General features: G+C 43.2%; 1 protein-coding gene across 1 annotated transcript in view; it reads left to right on the top strand.

Moving 5' to 3' along the window:
• Nucleotides 1-10,931: 10,931 nt before the first annotated feature.
• The window catches only part of DTX4 (deltex E3 ubiquitin ligase 4), a 31,502-nt gene continuing 27,400 nt past the window's right edge, over nucleotides 10,932-15,033 (top strand). The window contains exon 1 of the mRNA XM_077116163.1: nucleotides 10,932-11,150. Within this exon, the coding sequence (XP_076972278.1) occupies nucleotides 10,940-11,150 (211 nt within the window). The 5' untranslated portion in view covers nucleotides 10,932-10,939. The remainder of the gene's footprint in view (nucleotides 11,151-15,033) is intronic.

Below are 15,033 nucleotides of genomic sequence, written 5' to 3'. Positions count from 1 at the left end.
AAGAAATCACCCCTGGGAAAGTTGTTGGAACCCAGAGGCCTGGAGAGAAGGCCAGCAGAGACCATCCTGTGCCTTCCCATGTAAGAAAGAACCTCAGATGAAAGTTAGCTGCCTTTCTTCTGAAGAACTAACACAATAAATCCCCTTTTATTACAAGTCAATCCATTTCTGGTATGAAGCATTCCAGCAGCTAGAAAACTAGAACAATTATAAATTGGGAAGAGTAAAGGGATTAAAAGGAGGTAAGGTTTCAATACCTCACTTGAATTAGTAAAATGGTAACACTATAGACTGTGATGTTAAATATATATAATATAATATTTAGAGGAACTAGTAAAAAAAATCTATATAAGAACCAAAATAAGCCAAATACAAAAGGACAATTATTGTATGATTTCACTGGTATGAAATAATTAGAATAAGCAATTTCATGGAGTCAGAAACTAGAATACAAGTTATCAGGAGCTGAGGTGTGGGTAGGGAATGGAGAGTTAATGCTCAAGTGGTACAGAGTTTCTGTTTGGGTTGATGGAAAAGTTTTGGTGACAGATAATGGTGATGTTAGCACAACACTATAAATGTAATTAACAACACAGAATTATACATTTGAATGAATGTGGTTAAAAGGGGGAAATTTTAGGTTTTATATATGTTACTAGAATAAAAATTCCAAAAAAAACCCACATAGGAATGTACAATACAAACAGTGAACCCAAATGTAAACTATAGACTATAGTTAATAGCTTAGTTATAACAATATTGTTTCATCAATTGTAACAAAGTTACCACCACACTGGTTCAAAGTGTTAATATAGGGAAAAATTAGCGTGTGTGTGTGTGTGTGTGTGTGTGTGTGTGTGTGTTTGAGGGGTATATGGGAGCTCAGCATTTTCTGCACGATTTTTCTATAAACCTACAACATCTCTAATAAAGGAAAAAATTAAAACTATAGATAAATCAAAATGGATTTTTTTTGTTAAAAAAGATGCAAGTAACCCACATAAAGGCAGGAAAGGGAAAACAAACAGAAAATATAAAATGGCAAACTTAAGTTGTATTAGTTTGTTTAAGTGTCAGGATGCAATATACTAGAAAAGGAATGGCTTTTAAAAAGGGAATTTAACAAGTTGCAAGTTTTTCAGTTCTAAGGCCATAAATATGTCCTAACGAATGCATCCAGGGAAAAAAACTTTGGCTCAAGGAAGGATGATATGGGAAGGTATGTGTTGGCATTTGCTGGTTTTTGTTCCTTGGTTCGATTGCTCCCAGCTTCTGATGCCAGTGGTTTCCTCCTTAAGTGTCTATGGTCATTCACTTAGTGTCTCCAGGACACATCTCTGGGTTTTATCTCTTAACATAGCATCTGCTGGGGCCAGAGATTTCTTTTCTTCAGATTCTGGCTATTTCTGTCAGTCTTTGTTTAGCACCCAAGCTATTTCTGTCTCAATCTCCAGATGTCTACATTGGTTCTGCTCTGAGCTCTCTCCAAAATGTTTCCTCTTTTAAAGGACTCCAGGAAACTAATCAAGACCCACTTGGAATGTGTGGAATCACAGCTCTGTCTAATCAAAAGGACACACCCAAAATTGGGCATGTCACATCTCTGTGGAGATAATCTAATCAGAAGTTTCTGCCCTACAATATTGCATTAGGATTAAAAGATATGGCTGTCTCCACAAGATCAGGATTAAAGCATGGCTTTTCTGGGTTCATAATACTCTCAAACCTGCAATAAAACATAACATATGAATAATTATATTAAATGTAAATGGTCTAAATATACCAATTAAGAGATTGAGTTGGCAGGGTAGATGAAAAACATGACCCAATATTTGTTGTCTACAAGAAACTCAGTTGTAATAGTCCTTTATTATTATAGGAATAATAATTGGTTGGAAGTAGAAAAATAGAAAAGAGACATATCATGCAAACAATGAAAGGGACATGGAAGTGGCTACATTGATACGAGATAAAATAGGCTTCAGAGCAAAGAAAATTACCAGAGACAGAGAGAGATATCATATAATTACAAAAGGGTCAATACACAAAGAAGGCATAGCAATCTTGAGGATGTATGTACCAAACAGAGTGCTATACTATTTGAGCAAAAACTGATAGAAATAAAAAGAGAAGTAGGCCAATCCACAATTGTAGTTGGAGACTTTAGCACCCCTCTCTCAAACAATTTATAGAACAAATATACAGAAAATCAGCAGGGATATAGAACTAAGCAATAGCATGAGTCAGTAGGTTTTACTTGACATTTATAGAAAATTCTACCCAACAAGAACCCACAGAATATGTCCCAAGATTAGACCATATCCTGGGCCATAAAATAAACCTCAACAAGTTTAAAGTAATTGAAATTGTAAAGAATGTGTTCTCTGACCACAATGGAATCAAATTAGAAATCAATAACAGAAAAATAACAATCTCCAAACATTTGGAAACTAAACAATTCATGTGTCAAAGAGAAAATCTCCAGGCAAATAAAAAGTACCTTAATTGAATAAAAATGAAAGCAAACATATCAAAATTTGGAGGAAAATGGTAAAGTGGTGCTGAGAGTGAAATTTATAGCAAGTGCTTACAAGAAGAAGGAGGAAAGCCTCAACTCAACCTTCTAAGCACCCACTCAAGAATCTAGAAAAAAGAAGCACAAAATAAACTGAAAGATAGCTGAGGAAATAATAAGGATGAGAGCAGAAATAAATAAAACAAAAAACAACAGAGAAAAATCAATGAAAGGAAGACCTGGTTCTTTGAAAAAATCAATAAAATTGACCAACCTCTAGCACAACTGACAGAGAGAATGAGGCACACACAGATACACACATACATACCAATGATGAGAAGGGGAGGGATGAGACATGAATGACCAATATCAGGGATGAAACAGGGGATTTCAATGCTGTTGCAAATGCCAGAAGGATAATAAGGGAAGGCAATGAACAACTCTATGAACATAAATTTGACAACTTAGCTCATGTTTGTTGAGCTCCTCTGTTTCTCATAATGTTCTAAGTGGTTTCCGTTCCTAATGGGAACTATAACCTTTTTATCAATAAGGAGCAAGATTTGCTTGCTTTCTTTTCTCTTTTCTTCCTTCCTTTCTTCCTGCCTTCCTTCTTTCTTTCATCTATCTATATATATCTATCCATCTTTCTTCCTTTCTTTCTTTCTATCCACCTTTCTTTCTCTCTTTCTTTGTCTCTCTTTCTCTTTTTCACCATCTACCATCTAGGGTTTTGTTTCCCAACCCTTCCAAGCAAGTTGAGTTCCTCAAGAAAAGGGCCTGCTGGTTCCACCTTGTTATCTCAGGTGTCCGATACACAGAGAGCAGGGACTTGGAAAATATGTGAGCAAATTTTGGGGAAAATGCCCAAGAGGCTAAAGAAGAAAAATCATATTCTTATCAAAATATTCAGGAAAAGCATTTGACAAAATCCAATGATTCATTCATAACAAAAACTCTCAGCAAACTACGAATAGAAGGGAACTTCCTTAACTTGGCAGAGAACATCTTCAAAAACCCTACAGCCAGCTTCATACTTAATGGAGTAAAAACTGATGCTACGATTGGGAGCAAGACTAGGCTGCCCCCTTGTACCACTCTTACTGGAAGTCCTCTCAACTGCAATAAAACAAAAAAAGGAAAGATACAAATTGCAAAGGAAGAAATAAAACTGCCTTTGTTTATAGATGCATGATTGTCTATGTAATCACAAAGAATTGACACACACACACAAAATTACAACTCCTGGAAGTAATAAGTGATTATAGCAAGGTTGCAGGATATAGTTCATATACAAACACTAATAGCTTTCCGGTTGTCAAGCAATGAACGATTGGGATATGAAATTAAAAGCACACCACGATTTACATCAGCACCAGAGAAAGAGAAAGAAATATTTAGGTATAAATCATATATTAAAAATCTATAGGTGGCAGTTCACCGTGGCTCAGCAGGTAGAGCTCTTGCGTGCCAGGCTGGAGACTTGGGTTCGTTTCCTGGTGCCTACCCATGAAAAAAAAAAAAACCTATATGAAGAAAATTACAAAACTCTAATGATGAAATAAAAGATCTAAATAAATGAGGAGATATTTATGTTCACAGATAGGAAAACTCAATATAATTAAGATGTCATTTATTCCCCAATTAAATCACAGCAAGATGTTTTGTGGATATTGACAGACCGATGCTAAAGTTTTTATAGAAAAGGAAAAGAGCCAGGATAACCTACACAATGCTAAAGGACAAAGTGACAGGACTGACACTACCTGATTTCAAGACTTATAATAAAGCTACAGTGAGGAAAGCAGTGTGATATTAGCAAAAAAATAGACAAATAGATCAATGGAACAGAATGGATATACCAGAAACAGATCCACATAAAATACATTCAACTGACTTTTGACAATGAAGCAAAGGCAACTCAACAGAGAAAGGATAGTCTTGCAACAAATGATGTTGAAACAGCTGGACATCCACATGAAACAAAAAAAGAACCTAGGCACAGACCTTACATTTTTAATAAAATTAACTCAAAGTGTTATTAGACCGAAGTGTAAAAGGCAAAACTATAAAATTTCTACAAGACTACATAGGAGAACATCTAGGTGACTTTGCACTTGGCAATGTATTTTTAAATACAACACCAAAAGCATGATCTGTGAAAGAAAAACTGATAAATTGGACGTCATTAAAATCAAAAACTTCTGCTCTGCTAAAGACTTTGCTAGGAGAGTGGAAAGACAGACCACCGACTGGAAGAAAATATGTGCAAAACCTCTATCTGACAATGGATTTGTATCCAAAATATATGAATTCGTACAACTCAAAATAATAAAAACAACCAAATTTAAAAATGGATGAAAGATATGAATAGACCCCTCATTAACGAAGATATACAGATAGCAAATAAGCTTATAAAAATATGCTCCACATCATAGGTCATTGTGGAATTGCAAATTAGAACAATTAAACAATATGAGACCACTGCACATCTATTAGAATGGCTCCAATCCAAAATAATGACAAAACCAAATGCTGGTGAGGATGTAGAGAAACAGGGATTTCCATTCATTGCTGATGAGAAGATACTTTGGAAATCCGTTTGGCGATTTCTTAGAGGGCTAAACAGGTTTGCAAGACAATCCAGCAATTGTACTCCAAAATATTTACCCAAATAAGTTAAAACTTGTGTCCATACTAAAACCTATTCAAATGCTTATAGCAGCTTTACTCATAATTCTGCTTAATTGGAAGCAAACATGATATCCTTCAATTGGTGAGTGGATAAGCTAACTGTGTGTGTACACCACTATAATAGAATAATTCATGTATAAAAAGAAATGAGTTATCAAACCAGGAAAGGACATGGAGAAACCCTAAATACATATTGTTACATGAAAGAAGCCAGTCTGAAAAGGCTACGTATCATAGATCCAACTATGTGACTTTCTGGAAAAGGCAAAACTATAAGACAGTACAAAAATCAGTAGTTGCCAGGGGTTCAGGTGGAGCACAGGGCATTTTTAGGGCAGTAAAACTATTCTGTCTGATACTGTAATGGTGATTATATGACATTAAGCATTTGTCAAAACTCCTAGAAGGATACAACACAAAGAGTGAACCCTATTGTCAACTGTATAAATTAATAATTTATTAATCTTGGTAAATCAATTTTAATAAATGTACCATATTATTCATGCAAGATGTTAGTAATAGGGAAGATATGAGTGAGGGTGTATGAGTTATATGGGAACCCTGTGTATTTGTTGTGCAATTTTTCTGTGAACCTAAAACTGCTAAAAGAACAAAAAGTCTATTAAAAAAGCCACAGAGTAAAGTGACTCTTTACTGGCAAGCCAAATGCTTAGTTTGACATGACCTCAAGCCGAAGTTATATTACCCCAAAATCACTGGTGATAGGTTATATATTCTGAATGCCATAAGACATTTCTTTCTTTGACGTAAAAATTCTTTAGAAATGCACATTTGCTTTTGAATTTCCGAACATATTGGGCTTTTTGGTTACCCTTTAGTTGTTGATTTTCAATTTCAGTGGATTTAATCAGAGTTTTGTAAGATATTGATTCTGTGGTGTTAAATGTACTATATGTGCTTGAGAAGATCATGTCTTCTCTTATTATAAATGCAGGTGCTATTTATTTTCATAAAATTAGATTTGTTAATTTGTAAGTTTCAGATAATATACCCTTATTGATTGGAGACATGCTTTATCAGTATCTGATATGTGTTTAAAAATCTTCCACGAGATTGCGTGAGTTTCTCCTTATCTGTTAACTTTGTGTCATTTATTTACAGGCTATACTGCTAAACTGATTCAAGTTAAGAATCTTTCTATCTTTTTAATAGCTTTTTCATTAGTTATATGCCATGCATTCCTAATAAAAATATATAAAAAGTTAAAAAATGGCAATTTGCTAAATGCATAGGTCACGCAATTGAAAGCAAGTGTTTGAGCTATCTAATAGAGCGACTTATTTCAAAAGTTCATTACTGTTCTATCGTGGGCAGTATCTAGAGTCTCCTAGTGTTTGTGTGCTTGTGTAACTTCTCCAGCAAAAGTGATGGATGTCATGTGTAAGATTAGATTACAAAAAGGCACTGGCTTCTGTCTTTTTTGCCTTCTTTTGCTGTCTTGCCTGCTTGCTCTGATGGAAGCCAGCTGCCATATTATGAGCTAGTCCATGGAGAGGCCATGTGGCAAGGAACTGATGTTTCTGGGCAGCAGTCAGTAAGCACCTAAGCCCTCAGCCCATAAGACCTTGAATCCTGTCGACAATTTCACTTCTTGAGTGAGCTTGGACCCTCATTCTCTCTTAGTTGTCCTCAGGTGAGATCACAGCCCTGTCACCTTGAGATGAGAGACCTCAAGGCAGAGGCTTCCTGACCCACAGAAACTGTAAGATGGTAAATGTTTGCTGTGTTAAGCCCAAAGTTTGGGGTAATTTGTTAGGCAGCAGTAGATAACTAATCCACATCGAAAATTATAATTTAAAAAAATCTGCTTTGGTAAACAGAAAGAATGACTCCCATGGGCCTCTATTAAGCAGTATTTTGTAATTGTGTAGTTACCTTATATACTTTTGAAGCAATAAGTACATTTTTATAGAGCATTATCCAATTATCTTTTGAACAATTCACACTGGCCTCTTTCAATTTGTCTTAATTATTGAGATTTTGTTATGGCTGCCACATGGTTCACATTACAAATCAGGGCACATCATTTGATCAAAGATTTTCATGCCACTTATGGGTACATGAGACAAATTGAATCTCTGAATTTTTCAAGGGTGTACGATGCAGATTATTTGAAATTAGGATGGTCTTGGGAAAGCTAAGAAATTTATGTATATGTATATATAATAATTATTATTAATATATAATCATAAGTAATTATTGCCAAATGAGTTTTGATGAATTATAAATTATCGCAGACAAATGTTTACCAAAATACATATTTTATGACTATACTTGATTACTAATGTCATCGATATATTCACTTTTTCTTGCAAATAAATCAGACTATATTCAAACCATATCATGTGTCATCAGGCATTTTTGTTCTCCTGTGATACTCTGCCATATTCAACGTGGCAGGTACAAGGAGACCAGATTCAAAATCAGGCTGGAAACAGATAGGTACCAGCTTCTTCTGCTTCCCACTTGTCTTTCAGACAGCCCATCTAGCATTTGTTAAAAGCCCTCTTATCTGGCTTCGGCTTTTTCCACCTGGGAATTCCTGGTTTAGCTGGTCAGTGCTGTCTTCTCCCAACTACTTTTAGTATCTTTCTCAATCACTTCTTAGTTTCTGCAGGTATGCTTACTGCTCTAGTTTGCTAGCTGCCAGAATGTAATATACCAGAAACAGAATGGCTTTTTAAAACGGCAATTTATTAAATTGCAAGTTTACAGTTCTAAAGTCATGAAAATGGCCAAATTAAAGCAAGGATATAGAAATGTCCAATCTAAGGCATCCAGGAAAAGATACCTTGCTTCAGGAAGGCCGATGACAGTCAAGGTTTCTCTCTTAACTGGAGAGGCACAGGGTGGACATGGTGAGATCTGCTAGCTTTTTCTCCAGGCTTCTTGTTTCGTGAAGCTCTTCCAGAGGCATTTTCCTTCTTCATCTCCTAAGGTCTCTGACTGCACCAGCTCTCGTGGTTCTTGTAGCTCTGAAGCTTTTTCCAAAATGTTTCCTTTTTAAAAGTATTCCAGTAAACTAATCCAGATGCACCTCCTGTAGTTACATCTCCCTCTAATCAAAGGTTAATACCCACAATTGGGTGTGTCACATCTCTGTGGAGATAACCTAACAATAGCCCAACCTATAGTGTTAAGAAGGGGATTAAGAACAAAAGTAGGTTTCTGCTACTTTTTTTTTTCCAATGCATGATTTCCAGATATATATTTTTAATTTTTTATTAATTAATTGTATTAATTTTAAAAATTACAAGAAAGAAACACAAACATTCCCAATACATACACTCAGCAATTCACAATATCATCACATAATTGCATATTAAAAAAAAAAAAAAAAAAAAAAAAAGAAGGGGATTAAAAGAAAGGGCTGCCTTCACAAGATGGATCAGGATTTAAATATGGCTTTTCTAGGGTACATAATCCTTGTAAACTGGCACACTTACCAAAACCATAGGAAATTTTTCTAATCTTCATACTCTTGGTTGCATGATTTGAAGTAGAAAGTTGCTCACTAAAATTTTAGATGGCCTTTTCATCAGTTCTACTCTCATTTCTCTTCCAGAACTATATTCTCATGTTCTCCTTTTCTTTCTTTCATCCCGAGGCACTTTTTATATTGCCACATTCCTTGCCTCCTATCATTCCACTTCTGAGTCATATGATATGTGTAATGGATTAAACATTTTACTGGAGCCAGCCCAACTAAGCTCCCCCTACGACTAGATGTGCAACTTGGACAAATCGCTTAAATTCCCTAAGTCTTGTCATTTCCAAAATGGGAATAATAATGGCTTAGGGTTGGGTTAATTGAGGTATCCATGTCTCCTTTTTCTTTCATCCATCAAACTCCAGCATTTTAATGAATGCTGTTGATTGAGTTCGATTGGGAGATTGGCCTTAAGGGAGTGGCTGATTTGAGATTCTGGAGTTAATGCAGAGGAGGTCTTGAGGCACCGGGACCAGTAAGGAGAAAGCTCAGAGGTAGCCATGGGAGGCTTGAAGAAGAGCAGAACGATTATGCTTTCATTTGTTCGTATTTAACACTCTTCAGTGGAGGAGCAGTAAGGATAAAAGGATGAAAAAGGGTTGGAAGATACTTATGATGATAGAAGGAACATCTGGGAACAAGGAATGAAGAATTTAAATCAATGAAGAAACCGAATCTTCCAAAACATGAAAAAGATCGCATGACATTATGAAAGAAAACGATTATTTTAATAAGAATCACAACCCCCCTCTCTAACACATACTCTATTTATTTTTCTACATTATCTCCTGTATCTATACCGTATGAATTAAAGGGGGTGGGGGTCGGGGGTAAGTAATGTGTTTGCAGCCTCCGCCAAACAACGTTTGTGTTTTCTGGCTGATCAACCTGTAAACCTGATTTCAATCACCCATTTAGATTCACCCTCGACAATAAGTACGAATGACCAAAATAACCAAGAGTAGTCCGTGTCTATCCTAGCGTCCCAGTACTTTGGGACGTAAAAAGGTTGCAGAATAAATGCGTTCGGCATGCGTCTTCTTCAGTCTAGTTTGCGTCAAGCAGGTCAGAACACTTTGCTCTCTAAATAGATGACATAAATTCACCATTCTCCAAATTGCTGCGTCCCTTTGTACTGGTCTCAGCAGAGGTTAGTGAAGAGCAGAAATTTATGTTCAGCCCTCGGCGGGCCTGAGCCGCTTTGCACCAGTAGGGGGCGTATGAGTTCCAGGGCGCCCGCAGGAGGAGCAAGGGGGCGTGGCTTCTGCATCCTTGACGGACAGCTAAGGATGCCCGCGGGGGTAAGCTAAAGAGAGCCCGAGCGTGGGGGGCGTAGGCGTGTGCGCGCGCGTGTGTGCGGGTGTGAGTGTGCAAGTGCGTGCACGTCAGCGGAGGCACTGCGTGTCTTGGAGCTCGCGCTGCGGACGCTGATCGCGATGTATTAAAATATATATATATATTTTTTCCTGGGAGGGAGCTGTGAAATTGCCGCCTGCTGAGCCGGGCTCGGCGAGACCGAGCCGCGGCGGGTGGTTTTGCAGCAGCCCCGGACCGGGGAAATCCCCGCGGCGCGGGTTTGCCTTAGCGCCGCGTTTGGGAGGGGCGACTCATTCTGGAAGCGACTGAGCAGAGCCACCGGGAGGGGGCGCCCTCGCCGAGGCGGCGACTGCATTTCGTGCGGGGAGAGGGTGGGGAGGGAGGGGAGGAGGGAAGGGAGGGGAGGAGAACCGAGCGGGCCATTCTGAGCGCGATTGTGCAGCGAGATCCCACCCCGGCTTCTGCAGAGCCCGAGGCGCAACTGGTGCGAGGGCTCGGTCCTAGCCGCGTGGTCAGCCCGAGCTCGCGGCCGCCGGGCATCCGGCCGCGCGCCCGCCGGGTGGCTTTGCAAGGCGGGGGTCTGTTTGCCGAGAGCCGGACATTTGCATGAAGCGACTCGACCCCACGGAGCAGCGGCAGCAGCGGCGGACCCCGGCGGCAGCGGCGGCGGCGGCGGCGGCTCGCAGTCCGAACCGGGCGGCCCGGGTCTCCGGGCCCCCTTGGATGCGCGGCTGGGGAGGGGCCGATGGGCCGGAGCTGAGGCTGCCCTGGGCGTCCAGGCGCGGGGCGGGGGGCGCGGTCGAGGCCCGGAGGCGGCGGCGCAGGAGGAAGCGGAGGAGGGCGGACGCGCCCGGCCCCGGAGGCAGGCAGCGCAGCGCCGCCGCCACAGCCCCGGGCTCGCCATGCTCCTGGCCTCGGCCGTGGTTGTCTGGGAATGGCTGAACGAGCACGGCCGCTGGCGACCCTACAGCCCGGCCGTGAGCCACCACATCGAGGCGGTGGTCCGCGCCGGCCCCCGCGCGGGGGGCAGCGTGGTGCTGGGCCAGGTGGACAGCCGTCTCGCGCCCTACATCATCGACCTGCAGTCCATGAACCAGTTCCGCCAGGACACCGGTGAGCTGGCCACCCCTGCCCCGCTCGCGACCGTGTCTTCTCCCTGCCCCGGGATTTCTCGCCTCACTTGCCCACTGACTAACGCCATGCAGTGGTGTCACCAGGAGGTCTTGGTGGTGGGCTCCTTTACTCCCCCGTGATCTTAAGACCCTTTCCCCCCAATAAAGGTCCATCCAAGTAGTATCAGCGTTCTGACTATACAAACCCAGGTGCAATCCGGTCCCTAAGAAACCCTTTTCCACACCCCCTTTTCAATGCTTACTGGCCCTATATTCTCCCCTGTACAAACTCAAGCTCCAGCCCACGAACAATCCCAGCCTGTCACACCTGCCAGCAAAGGCTTCCTTGTGTCATCCCTTACACCTCCACTGACCCTACTTTTGCCACAGGCACGGTCAGGCCTGCCGCTGCTCTCGATCTTACTACCTCTGTCCCCTCTCCTGCCTTCCCACGCCATCCCTGGAGGCCGTACTTGTAGTTTAGCAGGTGAAGGGCCGCCCCTGGGAGCAGAGGCTGGAGTCCTGGGATTCCAGGGGATGAAACCCCCTGGATGCCGTGGCACTGGTGAGTGCTGCTGTGTGTTCTCCAGTGCTGAAGCAACAGGCCCCAGCAGATGGGGAGAGGCAAGGGAGGGAGGGGCTGGGGAATGCCAGGCGGGGAAGCCGCTCCCTTTGTCCACGAAGGAGGCAGATTCCTGAGCAGAAACTGTCCCTGAGCTTCCCCCTGAAACCACAGCCCATGAGGGACGGGCATCTTGGCCTCCCAGAGAGCTAAACTATCTTGAGAATCAAGTTACCACTGTGGACACCGCAACCCCATCTCCCAGCTGACCAGCTTTTCCAGGCCTGAGGGGGGGAAGGGTGGGGGTTAGAGGGTGGGGGTGCTGGTCACACGGGTCCTCAGAGGAAGGAGCAGGGCAGAGCTGCATGTCTTTGCTTGGCCCGGTATATGGAGGGGTAATTGGCGACCTGGGACAAGGGTCCACTGTCTCCCTCTCTCCAGTGAGGGGTGAGGAGAGCAGGGAAGGAGAATTCTGGAATTCCAGCTAGCTCTAAGCGGAGGCAGAACGCAGCTGAGGAGCCTGGACAGGCTCCTGGGGAGGGGAGGGGGCAGAGTCCCAGCGGGTTGGAGAACAGCTGTTTGAGCAGGCATCTCAGATTCCTTGGAAAGCCCCCACATCCTGTGTGCTAATTGGGATTGTCATGGGAAAGGAGTATCTCTCCCCCCAACCCCGTCATGTCCCATCCTTTAGTCATAACTCCCAATAACCTCTTCCTTTGTCAAGGGCTTTCTGGGGAAAGGATTCCAGAAGTGTAAGCATCCGGAGGGGCTTAAAGCTTGGTGGGAAAAGGGAGGGAGGTGGGACTGAGAGAGAGAGACTGGGAGGAGGAGAGAATAAGGAGGAGTGGGGGAGGGTGAGAAAGAGGATTAAGTGTGGCTGAAAAGAGAGGAGGAGAGTAGAATTGTGCAATTGGGATAGAGGTTGGGGAAGGGAGGGGGTGTCGGATGGGGGAGGGTGTGCTGGTGTGTGTGTGTGTGTATGTGTGTAAGGTGCAGCCCTGGCACCCAGGCCAGCAGTTAGGACATCTGATAGGGAATTCCAGTTCTGCCCAAAATAGGCGGGTGTTAGCTTTTCTATTTCAGATATTACCTGGGCAGCATATGGAGACCCACCTGACTGACGTAAAGGTGTGTGCTCCTCTCCCACATTTGGGAAAAGCAAGGACTGGATTTTTTCAGCCTTTTGCTTGAGGGCACCAAAAAGGGCCATCCTCCAAAGGTCCCTTTTCAAGGAAGTGAAGTTCTGGAGAACCCTGGGCTGAAGGACATAGAAGCTAGCTTCCTGGCAGGCTGACCACTCTCTGGTGGTTAACAGTTTAGAGGCTAGGGGAGCCTTAGATTTTAAAATTGAGGCAGAAAGCCTCCCCATCAACGTTTTAAAGACTGCCTCAGGGTGTGCTTTGCTTTTCTGTCTTTCCTTGAGGTGTGTGTGGTTCAGGCTGCTTTGGTTTCATTCACCCCCTCCATTGGTGGGTTGGCTGGTATGTATGGGTACCGAGCTGGCACCTCCCCGCTGGGTGCCGGGCCCTGTCCTGAATTCCCAGGAATGCTGGGTCTGTCGGAGCTTGTCACATTAAAATAGGCCTATCTCTAGATTACTGGGCTCTGAACCCCCTCCTCTCCTCAGTTCCTCTCAATATAGTTCAATTGAGGAGGCCGTGACAGGCTAGGAACTTTAAACCCACCAGCTCCCAGGCAACCTCCGCCAAGCCCTGGCAATGTTTAATTAAATTACCCGCCGTCCCAAGCCACAATTTAAAGCTGGGAACCAGAAACGTCCCCATAAACAAAGGAGAGCTGGAAGTCCCCTGCCCAGAGGCGATTCCTCTCTCTTTTTGTTGCCTTGTCTATCTGGGGACGTTTCCTGACATGGGAGCTTTGTCTTGCCCGCCTGACTGCAGAGTTCTCAGTCCCTCTACTACCCTGGGCTCCTGACCTCATCCAGCCAGTCTCCTGGGAGATGGCTGGGATGCTGCAGGCACCGTGTCTGCCCACCCCTGTATGCCTTGAGCCTTCCTAGATCATCTCAGGGTCTGAGCTCATTTGCATTCTTATGCTGGTCTCTAGGCAATTGGGATCTGAGGGTCTGGAAAAAGGAAAGGAATAAGGTGGGTTAGAGGAGACAGGGTCTTGGCTGCTTCCAAAAACCTTGCTCAGGTCCTGTCTGCCCATAGTCACTTACCTTGACTGGGCTGCCCTTTTTCTCTCGTAGGGTGGTGGTGGCTGAGAAGTTTTACTTTAGCCTCACTTACCTTGCAGCTTCCAGTGTGCCTGATCGCTGACATTTCCAAGGCCACAGCTGCAGAATAGGGGATGCATAAGGCTGGGAGTTGGGAGGCATGGCTTGGACTCTCCTCTTGTATTCACTGTCTCGTCGTTGTGACCCTGAACAAGTCCTTTAGCTGTTCAGGCTTCCCTTCCCATCCTGCAGATCAGCAGGTGAATGGATTTGGCCCTGTACCAGCGTTGTTGTTGATAAGAAGCATCATGGTGTGAGGGAAAGGAAGGATCCATTCCAGAGTTTTCTGTGCAAGTTTTGCTGCTTTTATGTGGTGAGAAGGGTCTAATGGAGAGAGAGTGGGTCTGATTTAAAGAATTTGACTGAGCTGATTTTCAGGCTCCTCATAGATTACCCTCTGCGGTCTGAGCACAGGAGTAGAGGAGGCAGGTGTCATGATGGGCACAGAGAATTACAGTCCCCAGGGAGGTGCCCGGTGCCCTCGTCCCAAGCACGCTGCACACGTGTTTCATCTGTACAACAACCTTAGGAAGAACCTAGAGTTATTTCCATTTTATGGGAAAGGAAACTTAAGTGGCTCAAGGTTTTACAGCTAGTAAATGATAGACCTGAGTTCAAAATCGAATGCCTGGAGCTCTACTCCTTTATTCACTTGTTTAAGGCTGGTAGAGACTCTGTTTCTGGAGGCACTGCTCCAGGCACATGGGCTATAGCAATAATAAAACATCCAAGTTTTTGCCCTTGTGGAACACGCTAGTTGAGGTGGGAGTGGGGGTGAGGTGAGAGAGGCATGTGATTTTCTGCATGGAAGCTTAAAAGCGGTGAGTCACATGGGCAGGTGTGGGAGAGATGCCCTTAGCAACCTCAGATATTACCTCTGGGTTCCCAGGGACCAAAACATCCTGGGTGCTTGGGGGTTCCAGGCGTGAGTTGGGAAGATTTTCTTTTACTTTCTTTCTCCTTGGTTTGTAAACATCCTCTTCCCTTGTCCTTTTAGAGGCCTTTCCTTGGGTCACTGTACCCTGGGATCAGATGGGATTTCCTTAGATCATCTAGTTCATAATCCTGATTCTAGAAAGGGCT

This window comes from Tamandua tetradactyla, chromosome 9 (assembly GCF_023851605.1).
Source record: "Tamandua tetradactyla isolate mTamTet1 chromosome 9, mTamTet1.pri, whole genome shotgun sequence".
Taxonomy (NCBI): domain Eukaryota; kingdom Metazoa; phylum Chordata; class Mammalia; order Pilosa; family Myrmecophagidae; genus Tamandua; species Tamandua tetradactyla.
This window is presented reverse-complemented; position numbering and strand designations above follow the sequence as displayed.